Genomic DNA, 16,651 nt, shown 5'->3' with positions numbered 1-16,651 from the left:
AAGACGTACTTTCACAGAATATCCTGAGCTGGAAAAGACCCACAAAGATCATCGAATTCAATCCCTGGCCCTTCACAGGACACCCCAACAATCCCACCCTGACCTGGAAAGGGTTGTCTAAACGCTGCTTGAGCGCAGGCAGCCTTGGTGATGGAGCATCATAGAACATAGTATTGTCCCACTACTATATACACTATCGACAAGATTATCTTGGCAAAGAAGCACTGAGAGGAAGCAGCTGCCATAGGAGAGCCCTAAAGTCAAACGCGTGTGGAGGACACACAGCGCAGTGTAGCACACGGGGACACCCGCTCACGGGGACACGCACACGCATAGCCTTGCAGGCTCCGGGGACCGCTCCACAGAGCAGCCCCGGGCCGCCCCGGCCCTGCCCGCACACCGGCCCTCTCGCCCTACGGCTCCGCGGTACCTGTGAGCGCCCGGGGCGGGCGGCAGCTGCGGGCGGCGCTCATGGCCGCGGCTGCTGCGCCGCTCTCCTCTCACTGCCCGGGCGCCGCCATCTTCCCGGCGCGACCTCCAAACGCTTTCCGGGTCGGCGCTGCCGCGGAGGCGGAGCGGCCATTCCGGGGCTGTCCCGAGCAGAGGGGCGGTCGTGTTCAGGCCGTCCTGGAGCCTTGCCCGGGCGGCTTGCGGATGGGGGGTGGCTGTGAGCCGAGGGAGTTGGAAGTTTTTTTATACCGAAGTTTGAAATTCCCCAGGCCAATATATAAAAGCGGCGTGGAAGGAGTCAAAACGCTTTTCTCTACCGGTACAAAATAAACGACCTAAAATAACATAATCACAGAATCGTTTGTGTTGGAAGGGACCTCTGGAGATCACCCGGAAAAGAAAAACAGTTCTTGGAGGGAGATGTGGGTGAGATTGCTCCTGCAGAACAAGTGCCAGAGCAGTTTCTCACCCAGTGAACCAGCCAGTGAGCCTGAGTGAAGAACCGGGCTGTCATTTTTGGGGTGCAGCAACAGGGGACAGCTTTCAGTGGGAGCTGGAGCCAGATGGGAGATCTCGGTCACTTCTCCCATGAGGAAGTGCCCAGAGCCCTGCCTGGAGCCTCCTCATGGCCTCTGCCAGGCGTGGGGGCTGTTCTCTCTGCTGCATCCTCACGCTCATCCCCAGGGAAAAGTTGTGGCCAGGCTGTGGAGTCTGGCACAGCAAGAGGGTGACCAGGAGTGCATTGGGACATTGCAAAATCCTTGTAAAACAGCCAAGAGAGGGCTAATAGAAAATGAATCACTGCTGTAATTCTATGGAGTCTTATTCCCAAAAGAACCTGAGCTTTAACGGGCCAAATTCTTGGTTAAAAAAAAAAAAAAAAAAAAAAAGTGTAAAAGTGTTTAGTTTCCAAAGTCATTTTTGAAATGGAAGGTTTGGTTTCTGTACTCCTTGGGTAAAATATGCATTTCAGGGGGTCATATTGAAGAGCTGTTGCAGGTGTCCTGTTGCACCATGCCCTCATACATGTTCTGGGGGTGGCTGGATCCTTTGCTAAGAAGCTGATTCAACTTGCTAAACTGAAAGGGAGAAATTGCGAATTCTGCTGGTTATACTGTTTGAACTGGTCCTGCACAGGCACTGTTGTAAAGGTTGAAAAGCTAAAGCGGGGCAAAGAGAAAGGGCCTTGGACCAGAGTCTGAACAAAAAGGGAAGGGAATGGTTAGGACTGCTCCAGCTGTAAGGCATAATTGCACCCCCAGGCATCTTTAAAGTGTTTTCTCCAAAGAGTTTAAGTTCAGAAGATGTAGGCTATAAGTCACTTAAATGCTTTTGAAAGTAATTTTCAATATTTTTTCATGGAAATATTCCTCAGAACCATCTTCCTCCCAGGCTTTCATTTCTTTATAGTGCTTAAATTCACGCAAAAGTCATCTTAAATCATTATTAGGAAGATAAAATGAAAACATTCACTCTAATTCACTGAGAATATTCTACTTCAAAGCATTTATTTCCTTCTATTTGGGGAGCTAGGGAGAAATTAGGACTTCACATTTCTTACAGTTAATATCCGGTTTTACTTCAAGTTCTCATCACTGAGCATATATCACTTCACAGTTCCTATTTGCATCTCTACTTTTTGCCCTTTTTTCTGCCCCTAAATTTACATCTGTTTAGAAATCCCAGTAGCAAACTGATAGTTGCTGAATTCCTCTTTACTATGCAAAGGTAAGTTGCAAGCCAGAGCCAGAGAATATTAGTACCTGCTCAAGAAGGAACAGAATGTTGTTTCTTAGCTGAGTTAAAATGGGTTCAAACATATGAGTGTGTGACCAGATGGGCTGGATGTGTTAGAAGCACACACTTGCTATAGAAAATTAAATATTTTCTTTGAGGAGCAGCAACTACTCATTTAACAAAATAACGTTATGAGGTTTTTGAATATGAACAGGAACAAGGAATGGTAAGTAATGGTTCAGTACCTCCCAGCAATAGGTAAGTGCCTCTTCATCACTCATAGTCTCACACAGCACATCCCCACGTGAATGCCCATGGCCAGGAGCCAACACTGGGAAACAGTGACTGTGTACAATATTTGATTTCTTCCATGTCTTTGTGAGTGAGAATTTTTTATGGTAGTGCTTCTATAGGAGATAGATAAAGGGTCCTGCCTCCTGGCTGGAGAACTCTTCTGGTGTATGGCAGAGAGGGACCACTCCCTGCTTCCCCACTGTAGAGTGGGCTGGGATGAAGATGGCTCCCACTTCCATACAAAGTGTTAGGAAAGCTTCCATTGCAGCCCAATAGAAAAGAGATACGAATTCAGAAGTCTCAGAAAGTGCTGCTTGCTGGCACCTCCAGGAACATGCCCCTGATGTGGGGAGTATCTGGTTCTCTGAGGTCCTCATGTACAAGGAGCATTCATGTCCCCTTGGATGAACATGAGCAACTAATAGGGGCATAAAATGCCAGTGAACTTAGGCTGGGTCTGATCTCCATAATGTAAATTAGAAGACACTTTTGCTGAGGTCAGTGGAGCTGCAGTGAGGAAAAGCCACCAGTGTGAGGCCCATCATCATTTGCACAGGGATGAGAAGGTATGTGAAAGATTTCCCTGCAAATATACCCTTTAGTTCCTTAGGGTTGATGCATACATTTATACTTGCATAAGGAAGATAAAGTAAAACAGCACCAATCCCAAGTGGCAACCTGATATACTGTCTGCAGTAGAATCAGTGTCACAAAGAAAATTCAGGAAATCTGGCTGGAGCCTTTTGTCAATGGTTTATTGCATTGTCGAGGCTAAGCTGGAGCGATAAAAACAGGGAACTCCAGAGTTCATAGTAATGTACCTCAAGAACTGGGGGATATTTAGACTTCCTGAGCTCCTTTGATGTCCTTTTGTTGCTCAACTTGCAAATTAGGCTATGAGTTTGGGAGCCTGACTTTAGATACTCATTTTTAAAAAGACTGATCTGCATTTCTAACAGAAAAAAAGAAATTGCTTCCCCTGTAAAACAGCCATTCCAAAACAATTTCCCCTAAAATTCTCACTAGGGGGGATAAAAATCCACAGCAAAGGTGCGGGGGGGGGCGGGAAGAGAAAGATGAATTAATGTTCTTTTAAAGAACTTCTTACAACTGATTTCTATTGAGTAATGGCCACTGTTGTTAATATGCAATTGGATCATCTACAAGTCATGGGATGACTGATGAATGGACAAATTCCAGGGCTGGAGACAAACACTGTCTTCCTTCCTCTCCCAGAACTCATTGCTTCTTCCACAGGCTGCTTAAACCTCCAAAAGAAATGATTCGACACTGTATTAGTAGTTTATTAAAAGTTTCCATGTGCAGGTCACCTTTCCATTAATTTCCCCTAGCCTCTGAATTGGCTGGTGGAAATTAATGGAAAATAAAAGCGTAGCAACAGGGAAAGGCTTTGAGCTCATTTTATGAGGAGAGCTGCTAACCTGCTGCCCTGGTGTTTATAACACATGGACTGTGCCTAAAAGACATGAAAGACCAAAGCTGTGCCTACATGAAGCAGCTCTCTATAAGCTCACCTGCAAATATTTATTTTTTTATCCTATGATGTTGCGACAAACTATAGAAACAAGAGTGCTGTTGCTGGCAGGAGCTGCTCTTTTTAAAAAGTCATCTGTGTTTGCAGATCAGATGTCACTTTTGTTTTAGTGATAGGGCAAGGGGGAAGAGTTTTAAACTAAAAGAGGAGAAATTTAAATGAGTATTAGGAAGAAGTTCTTCCCTGGGAGGGTGGTGAGGCCCTTACACAGGTTGCCCAGAGAGACTGTGACTGTCCAATCCCCAAAAGTGTCCCAAGCCAGGTTAGACAGGGCTTGGAGCAACCAGAACTAGTGGAAGGAGTCCTTGTCCATGACAGAGGGTTTGGAATGAGATGATCTTTATTTTCCTTTCCAACCCAAACTATTCTGTGATTCTGTGTTTCTTTTGGGGGGAAAGACAGAAGGTTTGACCAAATCATGTGCAAGGGGGCCTTATTTCTGTCTAGGACTGAAACACAGTGCTCCACATGCCTGTATGACTACACACAGGCACAGCTCCAGCTCCCAGCTCTCAAAACCAAGCTGGAGGTAATCAAAGCCTAAGTTTATAGCTTGCTCTTCTCAGCCAATCCACCAAAACTGTGTGACTGTGCAATGCTCCATTCACCTTCCTCTAGGAAATAGAAAGTTCATTTTAGGCACTGTAACAAAAGCAAGTGAAATGCAAATCCAGCTTCAAAGGAGTGTGGGAAACGGAGAATTGGTTTAGCAGCATCTTGAAGGTTGGGACTGCTCACAAGGGATGTGAGCAGCCCTAGCTCATGTGTCCTGTGTGTCAGGGGGAACATGTGCTGTGTAACTTCCTCCCAGGAAAGTCCAAAACATGAGACCCATGAGGTCAGTCCTTGTCTCTGTGACCTGGTAAATAGTTTGCACGAAGTGGAACTGGTGCCACTGATGGGATGGATGGAGCTTGCCTGAACATGTATAAATGGTCTGCTTCTTGGAGTTATTCTGTGGGAGAAAAGAGTTCAAATTGTAACCAGGCAGTTGTGGGAACTGAACTTAATCTCCCATGTTCCTAACCTGCTGCAGGGAAATGGGAGAGTCCCCATCCATCACGTAGGTTTTCGGGCACATTATATTCCTTTTCTATGAAAAAATGTTTAAATTCTAGGAACACGGCTGAAGCCACAGAGCTTTTAGATTTTTTGAGAATTAGCCATTAACTAAAAGATCGGTTATCCACAGACGTCCACCTGGCCCAGTATTGCATGGGCAGAGGGTTGAGGAGTGTTTAATTCAGGGCTGAGGACAGGCAGCCCCTGGTGATACACAGGGGGGTTACACAGTCAGTGTTTTTTCACTGAGGCCAGCCCATGGAGCTGAGCCCTGGGTGTCCGTGCACGACGACTCTGCACTGTGGGGACAACACAGCCCCTGCCTCCTCGAGGGAGAGGTCAAACCGTCCCCTGGGTGGGGACCTCACTCTTACCTCTCCTATCCTTAATGCATGCTAGGTAAATGCCTTCCCCTCCTATTCCCTGTCCCTAAGCATGGGGTCTTACACTTCAGTTGAAACTGTACCAGGACCCCAGCTGGGACAAGGAAAACCCTTGAATTAAAAAGCCATGACCTCTCTGCAGTGAACTCAGAGAGCTTACATGAGCATCCTTCTCACCAGTGCTCTCTCTGTTCTCCTCCCACCGCATGGAGATGATTGATACCTGTGGATAGGGAGGTGGTTGACAGGTTCTCTGCTCCAGACCCATCTTTGTTTGTTGAGACATTTCAGAGCCACAACTTTCTATGTGAGTGGCTGAAATGTTTATATTCTGTTCAAGAGCAGGTTGGCAGTGTTCACCAAGGGGTAGGATCCACCTTACTGGCATATTACGCTGTAGCAGAAGCAGTGGAAGCCCAGTGCCACCAAAAGTGTGTTTTGACTGTAGGATTGGCAGGGAGATGCCAGAAGAAACCTAGAGCTTACCTTTCCTTGCCTTCCCCCTTTGAAATAGATGGAATGTTCAGAGTTTTCAATAACAGCAGCTTTGTCCTCATCCCTAACCAGGGAAACCAGTACAGATACTCAGGCAAGGCCTCCAGGCTCTCCTGTGGACCATTCTGGGAACTGACTCGGGCTGAGAGTGGTCACCAAGCACTGTCTGGATGTGGCCATCTCTTCAAAGATGTCTGTGCTCACAGTGGCTGTGTCCTGGTACAAGGTGACACTTAGCAGAGACGGGGCTCAGTGGGATCACTGATGCCAAGAGTACAGGAAAACCAGGCTGCTTGTTTCCGCTCATAAGTGGAGATTTAAGATGCCCACAGGCAGCCTGTTTCCAAACTCTTGGTGTGTTCCACTATCAACCATGCACTTTTTATGGCCATTCATTCCAAAAAGTCATCTGGGTAGAAAAGAATTATATATATATATATATCTATATAAACATTATATAAAGAGTGAGCACATTACAAATGGGAGCTGGGTCAAAAAAACTCTACTACACTGCTTAGAGGCCATTCTAAATAGATTCACTCAAAGCTTTGCTATTTCATAAAACATGAAAGGATTAAAATTACTTTAAATGCATCTGTAGAAATAGAGGCCCTATTTTATTAAAGCTGTCAGGTCTGTCTAATCTCTCCTGTGTAAGATATTCATTTTTCAGTAGCAAAGGCAACGAGATCATTAAGTCCATCTCCAGTGCTAGCAGACAACCTTTGCCAGATACCAGACTCTTCCCTCATTAATATTTTAACATTTGAGGTAATGCTGAGAAACTGTCCTTTGTCACAGACACCAGAGAGATTAATAGTAAATCTTTTCAAAGAGAAGTACTGCATCTGTACTTCTCTTTGAAAGGATTAGAATTTAAAATTGAACTGGAGCCAGTGTGAACTGCAGAGCAAAAATAGCAGTGCAGTGGGACAGAGCCACTGAATGTGTTGTTATTGCTGGAAAGACTGGGGGGATGAGAGTTGATGGCCTATAAATGTTGATTTTGGGGTTTCTTGCAACTCCAAAGCCTTCAGTGACAGACAGGATGCTAGGGCTAGACGGATTCCAGTCTGATCCAACACAGTAACAGTTGCACGTCTGGAAAACAGCAAAGTAAGACCTGAATACAGGCAGGGCACAGAGGAGCCGTAAGGACAGATCAGGAACAAACACCTTCTGTTAGGGATAAATCTGACCTGGTGCCAGGTTAATTAAAAAATTAACAGCAAAACCTTCAACTGTAAAGGTAGAAATAGAAGAAGAAGGGAATTGTAAAGAACAGTGAGAGTGTCAAAATCCAGAGGGTATTTCAGAGGTGTAATGATGAAATCAATACAGCAGGCCCGGGGAGCTGCAAAGGATGGATTCTCTGGGCGTGTGACAGGGCATCTTCAAAGGTGCAAGGGCCTGGCATGGGAGAGGGATGGAAGACAGGGTCCTTGTTCAACTGCAGATCCCAAAAGGCTCAGGAGACATTTGTGCCCAACCATCCCTGTGCCTGTCTTGCAGGGACCAACAAGAATGTACCACCATGGGGCTGCAGAAGTATTGCTGAGGTCCTGCACGGGCTCTGCGTGAGTTAATAGCCCATGGAAAGAGATGGCTGCCTTTCAACAGGGCATAGAAACACTAGTTTATAGTGTCATAAATAGTTGTCAGACTTAGAGGGTAGTTACATGGCTTACATGGCTTTATTTTCCCAGCCTGGAGGGTCATCCTGTCAGATGAATGATTTTATACTGCCCTAAAGTGGATGGTATTGGCATTTGGCCACCAATTTAGTAGCAGCCTTGAACTCTGCTTTGTCTTCCACTTCCAGTGAAGCAGATTTATTCTCAATTAGCCACAAGTTTGAAATTCAGTATTTATTTGTAGAATGCCTGGTTCCTTGGGCAGTGATGCTGAGATCACCAGAAGTTTGTTTTGGATCCCACATTGATTCCAAAGGAAGGGGATTGGTTGTGTCAAATTCCTTCTGGTCACATTTGCTATGTGGTACATGCAAAAACTGTCTGCTAGGAGTCAATGAAAATACCACTGAGGTTGCATTAACATAGCTAATAGCTGTGTTAATAAATGCCAATAAATAAAATCAGAAGGAACATTTTCAGCCAGGTTTGAAGCTATGTAAAAAATGCATTTGGTTAATGAAATCCATTTCTGATTGAATGGGACTTTTAGAATCATCTGAAAATCCATCTGTGTCCTACTCCTGATGGACAAGCATTTGCAGCTCAGGTTTTTAGGATGTGTCTGACAAGATCTGCTCTCTGGTTGGCCTTTTTCATAAGTGGCTTGATGGGCGATGCTGGAGGTCACTTGCAGCCTTTCATCCCCTTTGGAGATGGGAATAGCATGGAAAGTCACCCAGCAGTTGATGCAAGGTGTGCAGAGAGTTTGCTCCACCCATGCTAGAATAATAATTTGAGCATCAGAAGAAACAGACACTACACCAAAGTAGATGAGATACATTTTGCTTTGCATTGTGAGGGAATAGTATTCACAGAACCATACATGGAACATATTTGGTGCTGCCATTTACCCTGTCTGACACCTTTTGCTGGAAACAGGGAACTCTGGGGTAACTCCCCTATGTAGCCGCCCTGGGGTCCTTGGATCTCTTTGATGAACACATGGTAGTTCCACTGAAGGGGACAAACGCATTAACTGGAAACACACTGACCATCCTACCATCAGGATTTGTAGTCCTCCCTAATGAAAGACCCTCAAGAATACTAAGCATCCTCCACATCCCCCTTTTTTTTTCTATTTCTGTATGATAATGTCAGATGCATAACTGTCTCAAAGCTACCTACTATCCATACAGAGATTGCTTCCTTGCCTTTGCCTTTTAAATGATCAGGCTCGTTATTGTGTTACAGCTTTTTTCCAATTTGACAGCCATGATCTCATCCACCAGTCAGCAAGAGTATTAATTGCTTTAGTACCAAATTATACTTTCTGGAATTGTCAAGGTGGGATAGGGATGTAACCAATAGCAAATGAACAGAAGGTCTTGAATTTAGAAACATCACAGAATGTTTTGGGTTGGAAGAGACCTAGAAGATCATCTCATTCCAACCCCTAGCATAGGCAGGGACACCTTCCACTATTCCAGGTTGGTCCAAGTCCCATCCAACCTGGCCTTGAGCACTTCCAGGAATGGGGCAGCCACAGCTTCTCTGGGCAGCCTGTGCCAGGGCTCTCTCACAGGGGAGAATTTCTTCCAAATATCCAATCTAAATCAAAATCCCCAACTTGCTAAATAAATTTGATTTGATTATCCTCTTGGGTTCCTTCCATCTCAGGCTGTTTTATATTCTCTGAATTCTAACAGGGGTAATGCATGGAAAGCAGGCTTGTGATATAAATATGTAATTGGAATTCTGCAGTGATGTCTTTTCAGAAGGTTAACTTGAATTGCAAAACCTGTGATATAAGAATCATCCTAATGGTTCTGTCCTGCAGGCAGCTGACGGTGCAAGGAGGAGGTTATTCAGTGCTTGTGTTAAATTTCCATATGTTGGCCAGATGCTTTTCTTGGAGCACCAGTGAATCAGTGGTACTGTGATCTGCTAATTGTTTTGACACCATGGGAGTTGAAAAGCACTTGGCTCCTCTGAACACTTGGCTCCACTGAAATGTGTGTTTTAGTTAAATGACTCCAAGGATGATCAGAGTAAATTTTCCTGCTTATGTCTGCTGCCCTGGCACTTGAGGTGGTTCTGGTCAGTGCTATAGAAAACAAGTAAGTATTTAGTTAGCTCTCTCTGCATTGCACACAAAGAATAGGAGAGCCTATTTGAAACTGGAGGCTCTAGCTCAAGGAGCCACTTAAACACCACCTCTAATGAGGACAGCACTTGAGTGGATCCATACTTATGTGTAAAGCACATGCTTGAGTTTCAGTAGTCTGCATGGGATTCACATCCAGGTTTAAACATCAGCACATACTGAAGTTCTTTTCCAAGATGTTTTCCAGAACCACGACCTAAGTGAGAAAAATGAGTGTGTCATTTAACCACATTTGAATATATTGCTGCTGTCTTTGCAACTGCGAGGAAATCCTGAATCCCTGCAGGTCTGATAAATTACTTTCCACTTATCCTTCTGCTCTCTTCTCAGACAACCAAGGAAGCAAAGGACTTTTGCTGTGGCAGACAACCTCCATCCCCTGTTTCTTTAGGTGTGGGTTGAAGGACTGAAGAATGTTGGCTCTTGGAAAGAATTTAAGACACATCCATTAAAATCAGTGTGTTGCTACTTCCACAGCTGACTTGTAATGACTGCCCGGAGTTTCTCTCCCAGAAGCAAGGTCAAATGTATTGACCAGGGTCAAACATAAATATATTTTCTGTCTTTCCTTCCAGTTTTTCAACATTTGACAACTTATTGTTTTGATAATTAAACTTTTGCTAATGGAAGTCACAGTGATCTTAAGGAAAGACTCTGTCTCCACCCCTTACTTGATGAACTTGCAGCCTGTTGGGGGAAAAGATATTCATCATGAGTGGAAAAGTGTTAATTAGGGATATTTTCACTTTAAAGACAAAACTGGGTAATTAATGAATCTGCCTTGTCTAATGTGCTACCTTGTTTTGACTTGTGCTGGCCTACTTTTTTTGATAATCAGAATCAGCTGTTTCTTACACTGGATAAGGTAACATGGTAGAATTAGTGCATGGGGAAGTCTTGCACAAGATCAAGGAAATGAACTGTTCAGGATTCAGATCAAAGGTGGGGTGAATTAACATCAGCCTGCCTGAGATAGTACAGTAAAGAGTAGGGAAAACAAGGATTTAGAAGGGATGTTGCTTCTTGCAGTGGTAATGTATATGTTAATAAATTACAGAAGTGTTTGGAAAGAACTTCCCTTCTGGTCCGGCTGTCAGACACCTGGATGCAACAATTGCAAGCAGAATCCATGTGTATTATCATAGGACCCAAGCCTGTTTTGCACTCAAGATGAAGTGCAAGAAGTTCCCTTTCTGCTCTTGCCTTTGTTACTCTGCCTTGGCAGAGTGAGGGTGGGGCCAGCCCAGCTTGTGTTCAGGTACTGGTTAGCATGAACCAAGAGTCTGCAGAAACCATATGCAGTGGAAAACTGGAGAGGTTACCTGACCAATATGACTTGTTTCAAGCTCTCTGACCTGGTAGTGGTAGAAAATCTTCTCAACCAGAGTTATCCTGAGACGTTTATCAATACTTTCCTCAGACGACCTGAAAGCTGAAACAAAAAAAAAAACAATAGACTATAACCAAGATGATTTTTTTTAATATCTCTAGCCGTGACTGTAATTAATTATTGGAAGAATTTTCAAAAGTTAAGGTGGATTTTCCCATCACTGGAATTTCTGAGGTCCAGGTGGTATGCTTTTCCATGCTGTGGTTCTGACATGATGAGTCCAGAGAAGTCCTGGATAATCCTAATGGCCCCTTAATGGTTATGAGACCACATCAGTTCAGACCTTTAGGAGGATGTACCAATCTGGATTTGACTCCAAAAGATGGGCTCTGAAGCTGTGAGATGCTGCTGCATGCGGCTTACTGAGACAGGGGCTCCAGGGGAAACATGGCAGAAGAACATGCTCTGTTGAATGTTTGGACCTTCATAAGTCTATGAAGGTACCTCTAGACCCTTAGAACCAGATGAGTCCCTGGAATACCCACATGCCAGCAGCAGTGATGCTAATTAGAGTTTTTAAATATGCCAACAAGCCTCTCATTCTTAGGCCTATCTATCATTTGTATTTACTGATTTACTTCAGCCTTTTTTTTCAGGAGGTTAAAGAGGCAAAGCATTTTCTTCCTGGTCCCAAGCAGATCTCCTGTCTTGTTCTCTCTCACACATACCCACAGTGCTTGGGTTTCTTGTTGCTAATTCCATCATGACATAGTGAAACCCTGACATTATTGTCTAAGAATAGGAAGAATTGAAACACAGAGCTGTGGGAGGGGATTCCTCAGGGGCTGGTTTACCTGTAGTTTCAGTAACCAAGTGTTTACAAACACCCCTTTCAACCTGCAGGTATTCTTGGCATGATGGAATGTGACATGAAATGAAAGAGTCTCAGTTCCAAGATCTCTTCGGATGCAGAGACAAATTAAAAGAAAGAACCCACATTGTCCGAGCAGGATATCATTTACAGGGAGAGCAAACTGCCATAAATGAATGAGGACACCTTGTTCTCCATTAATCACATCTCTGTTTCCACTTTGCTGCCTCACTGCTCCAGGCCCCTGGAAACATTTTTCCTTAAAGAGCTCTTGACATTTTCTCTAGTTCTGCAGATTGCTCATGTTTTGTACATGGGAAAAGTCACTTTTGGAGGAGCAGTTAGGTGAAAGTGGATAGACTTTTCTACACTGAAGAATAACTTCTCATAAATCTGCCAGAGCACATTCATTTGTTGTGCAAGCTCTCCTCAAGCCCCCATATTTATGCTCATCAAGGTCACATCTGCTTAAACGTGCATAGGGAGGCTGAGCCAGTCACAGGAGAAACATTGATTTGTGATCCTGTATTGCAATAGCCTGAGCAATTAATATGATCAAAAAATCTAATTCCATGTCATTATTATAGACATTGAAATATTTATTTAATTACTAAGGACCTCAAAGATGCACGGGATAGCAGCAGGTCTTACATATAGCTGCTGGGAGAATCCTCACTTGTCTCATATGTCTCTGTGCCCCAAAATAAAGAGCAGTTCTGACAGGAGGGGCTGATGGATATTTCAGTGAAGTCCCAGGTATCTATTGTTACTTTTCACCTGAAGCATAGATGATAAAGGCCAGGGCTTCCGGCCAGCTGCTCTTGCATGGACCAAGAACATAGAAACACACTATCATGAAACCTGGGTATGGCTGGGGTCCTGTTTGCCTTCTCTCTGACTTTATTTTCCCAAAGTTTTCAATCGGAGGGAAGTGTTACTGCAGCAAAAGATCTGGCTTTGAGATGACAAACAGTCTCAGCTCCTTCATTCTCCTGCAGGACTGTGAGGAGAACCATCCTCTGGGATACCTCCACAGACCAATATCTATTGTTTCTAGTGGTGCCCAGTGAAAAATGCCCTTGGCAAAGTAAGCCTAATAAATTGCCTAATAAATAATAGCCTTGCTATCCCTGTTCATCCCTAATCATCCTGATCCAGTTGAATCATCCAGCACCTCCTTTCATCCTCAAGGCTTGTCCGGCCAGCTCTTTTTCCAAGGTAAGCAATATGAGTGAAAGCAGATGCAAAGGAAGTGTAGTTAGCAATCATTCATTGCTTATGCACAGACTGTCAAAATTAATGAAATTTTATAACAGATGGGCAGTGATCAGCTTCTTGGTGTTATCTTTTTTGCTCCTGACCCTTCATCCTGTCTGGAAGTTGAAGCCTGGAATTCATGGGATTGGGATATAATTCTGCCTCTCCCTTTTCCAGTGCATCCTGTCTGCACATGTGTAAAATGGGAAGAGAAGCCACTGCCTGTCCTCCAACATAAAGGGAAGCTTAGCTGATGAACAATGAATATTTTCATCCTTGCCAAGCTTTAGATTTGGTGCCGAAAAAACTGTCCAGTAGTATGTCTGTCCTCATTGCTGGCCTTAGGACAAAACACTGTTCATTCATCATCTGAAACCTGAGTGCTAATTACAGACAAATGTCAGATACAACCAGACAAGGGATGAGGACACCCTGAGCTGTAAGAGGTTGCTCTGTGCCTGTCCAAACAGAGGACATGTACCTCCACCAGGGACACAATCTTTGCCTCAGTAGGGTGTCCCAGCACCACCAAAGGCTCTAGGGCATTTGTTTGCTCCCAAGTAACAGGCAACGGGACAAGAGGAAAGGGTCTCAAGTTGTGCCAGGGGCAGTTTAGATTATATATTACAGAGACCACCTTCACCAAAAGGGTTGTCAGGCATTGGAACAGGCTGCCTAGGAAGAGGTGGAGTCACGATTCCTGAAGGGATTTAAAAGAGGTGTAGATACCTTGAAACAACCAGGAATTGCAGCAAACTGTGGACATACGCCAGGATCTCACACGTTTGCCTGGTTTACCTGCCAGCAAAGTAGTGGTTGCATGAGCTCATTTTGTGGTGTGGAGATTTTACTGTTATCTGTCACTACTCTGTATTAGACAAAGTGCAGCTGTCAGGGTAGCTGAGGAGCTCAGTAAGTGCATAGAAAGATGCCTGAAAGTATCTATGAGATTTCCAGGAGGCAAGAGGAAGAAGGTAGCAAAATCTTTAGTTTCTGCATCATTCCTCTTAACACAATATCTGATGTTACTTTCCCATCTGGAGAGACGCCACTCATGTATTTAATTTTTAGTGTGATAGAGGGTGTTGTGCCACTACAGCTCAAAGTCTGCCTTTCAGAGGAATGCTCCAGAGGGGAGAAGGCATCTCACAGGAAGCAGCAAATTGGAAAAATAGAGCATCCTAGCTAAAAAAAACTGAAACCAGAACACCAGTTTCCATGACAGAAAATTGAGTTAGTCTTGTCGAACATTATTATTAGAGGAAATTGAGAGTCCTTTACAACACGTGACTCACTGAAGTATTTCAAAGAATACTTACAAAGTCACCAACAGTAATTTCTGACCAGCTGCCAAAGGGAGACGGTGGCAGAGACATGAGAAGTCTGGTGGGACTGTGATGGGGAGGTGGTGGGGTGGGAGGAAGCCATCAAAATGCCTCACGCCACATCAGCTAGACTCTACTGCCTAAGCCCTGTGGGTGCTGTAGCAGGAAAGGAGTTAAGATAGAGCTGGAAGGGAAAACACAGCCTGTAAATGGGTCCTGCATTGTGGTTTGTAAGGTTCAGCTAGAAAACCCTGACACAGGAGGACAGCCATATGTGTCACCTGTAGGTCCTTTTCCTGCACAGGAACCAGTGCCTAGCTCCACAGCTCAGTCTCCTGATAGATTGTTTAATGAGGGAGATTTTTAAAAGCTACTTTTCTTCAAAGGATTAATTTGTCTTTTGATGTGGGGAACATTGACAAATGCTGCTTTCCCTATCGCATTCAAACACACACCATTTTAAAAGTTAATAAACCCATTTGCTGCCAAATAACTGAGGTTCTTTTTCTTTTCAATTTCATTCCATCAGGATGATAAGAGGTTTAATGTCTTCATGGCTTCTCCTTCTTCTTTCAGTAGCTAAATCAAGTGTAACTATCAATGCAGTGAGCAGCATGTTTTCCCTGTTAATGCAGCCATTATTCCCATGTCTCAATGTTGTCTCCTCCCAAGCTCACACTGACAACAGCAACCACGTTGCAGTGACTATGTGTGATCTGAAGGGTGATATTTCCACCTGCCATGGCCTCTGGTGAGCTGGGAGGACAGTACAAACCATGAGAGCTTATCATCTCACAGGATGCAGTGTCCTCACCAAGCAAGGACAATGTGGTATGGGGAGCACTCTTCTGCTCCCTGAAATGTCATAGAGCTTTAGAGGAATGTTTTGGCTCCAGAAACCTGCTGTACTCACCTAGCACCAAAAATAGTAGCAAGTCAGTATTTGTGCCCTGTGGAACATTTGCTCTTACACATACAGCAGGAGAGGTTCCGTGAACATCTTGGGTGCTTCTGCATCACTGGCAATGGTAGAGGACCAGCACCTGGAGGATTTCAGCCTCCAGGAAAGAGCCATGGAATCATTTAGGTTGGAAAAGATGTCTAAGATCACTGAATCCAACCCCTCACCCAGAACTGCCAAGTCCACCACTGAACCATGTCCCCAAGTGTTGTATTGCACACCCAAGTGCCACATTTAAATTTTTCTTCATCACTTTTAGGAATGGTGATTCTACCACTGTGCTGGGCAGCCTGTGCCACTATCTGACCACTCTTTCAGTAAAAAAAAATCCCTAATGTCCCATGTAAATCTCCCCTAGCACAACTCAAGGCTGTTTCTTTTCATTCTGTCCCTAGTTTTGTGGGAGCAGACCCCCAGCCCCACCTGGCTGCACCCTCCTGTCAGGCAGTTGCAGAGTGTGAGAAGGCTCCCCTGAGCCTTCTTTTCTTCAGGCTGAGGCCCCCAGCCATCCTTCAGTTGCTCCTCATGAGACTCCAGCTCCAGACCCTTCACCAGCTGTGTTGTTCATGCTTAGGTATTCTTGGCACCTGGAGGAGTCCACAGAAATCACAAAGGCTGGTAGAAAGCAGCTATAGAATTGCTGTGGGTGATGTGTGCCTGTGCCACTGCTCTAAACTCTATTGTATGAGAAGACTTGGCTCTGCAACGCAGAATATGAACCTCTGGTTTGGAGTCAGAGAATTTTTTTCTTTTCAGGCTTCAAAGCAAAGAGACAAAGAACAAACTTAAGATTCACATATTTATTTAGGGAAGGAATTTCTTTCACAATTGTGCTAGCAAAACATGCAAGTATCATCTGAGTCAAAGACTAAAAGCTTATTGGAGCCTACACCACAGATCAGCTAAGTTAACAGAAAATTTTCCATTGATTTTCCTGGGCTTTGCATCAGGCTCTAAGAGTGAAAAACTGTGATTAATAAGACGAGTCCACGGAAAAAAAGATATGGAGGTTGGAGGTAGGAAAGGATTATGACCAAGGGTTGTAAAACTTGAGAGCCTTCTCACCACAACTGCTCAGTAACTTTAAACCATAACCTGGCATCTGGATACAGCATCTTCCCAGGAATGAAAAT

At 44.3% G+C, this 16,651-nt stretch overlaps 1 protein-coding gene across 2 annotated transcripts in view; it reads right to left on the bottom strand.

Annotated features, from left to right (window-relative positions):
• The window catches only part of LOC118693726 (protoheme IX farnesyltransferase, mitochondrial), a 95,785-nt gene extending 95,266 nt beyond the window's left edge, over nt 1–519 (bottom strand). For both annotated transcript variants that reach the window (XM_036394530.2, XM_036394531.2), the window contains exon 1: nt 431–519. In XM_036394530.2, coding sequence (XP_036250423.1) covers nt 431–473 — 43 coding nt within the window. In that variant the 5' untranslated portion in view covers nt 474–519. The remainder of the gene's footprint in view (nt 1–430) is intronic.
• Between the last annotated feature and the right edge of the window lie 16,132 nt (nt 520–16,651).

Source organism: Molothrus ater, chromosome 19, assembly GCF_012460135.2.
Source record: "Molothrus ater isolate BHLD 08-10-18 breed brown headed cowbird chromosome 19, BPBGC_Mater_1.1, whole genome shotgun sequence".
Classification (NCBI taxonomy): Eukaryota; Metazoa; Chordata; class Aves; order Passeriformes; family Icteridae; genus Molothrus; species Molothrus ater.
The sequence above is the reverse complement of the archived record's forward strand: the minus strand, read 5'-3'. Positions and strand labels throughout refer to the sequence as shown.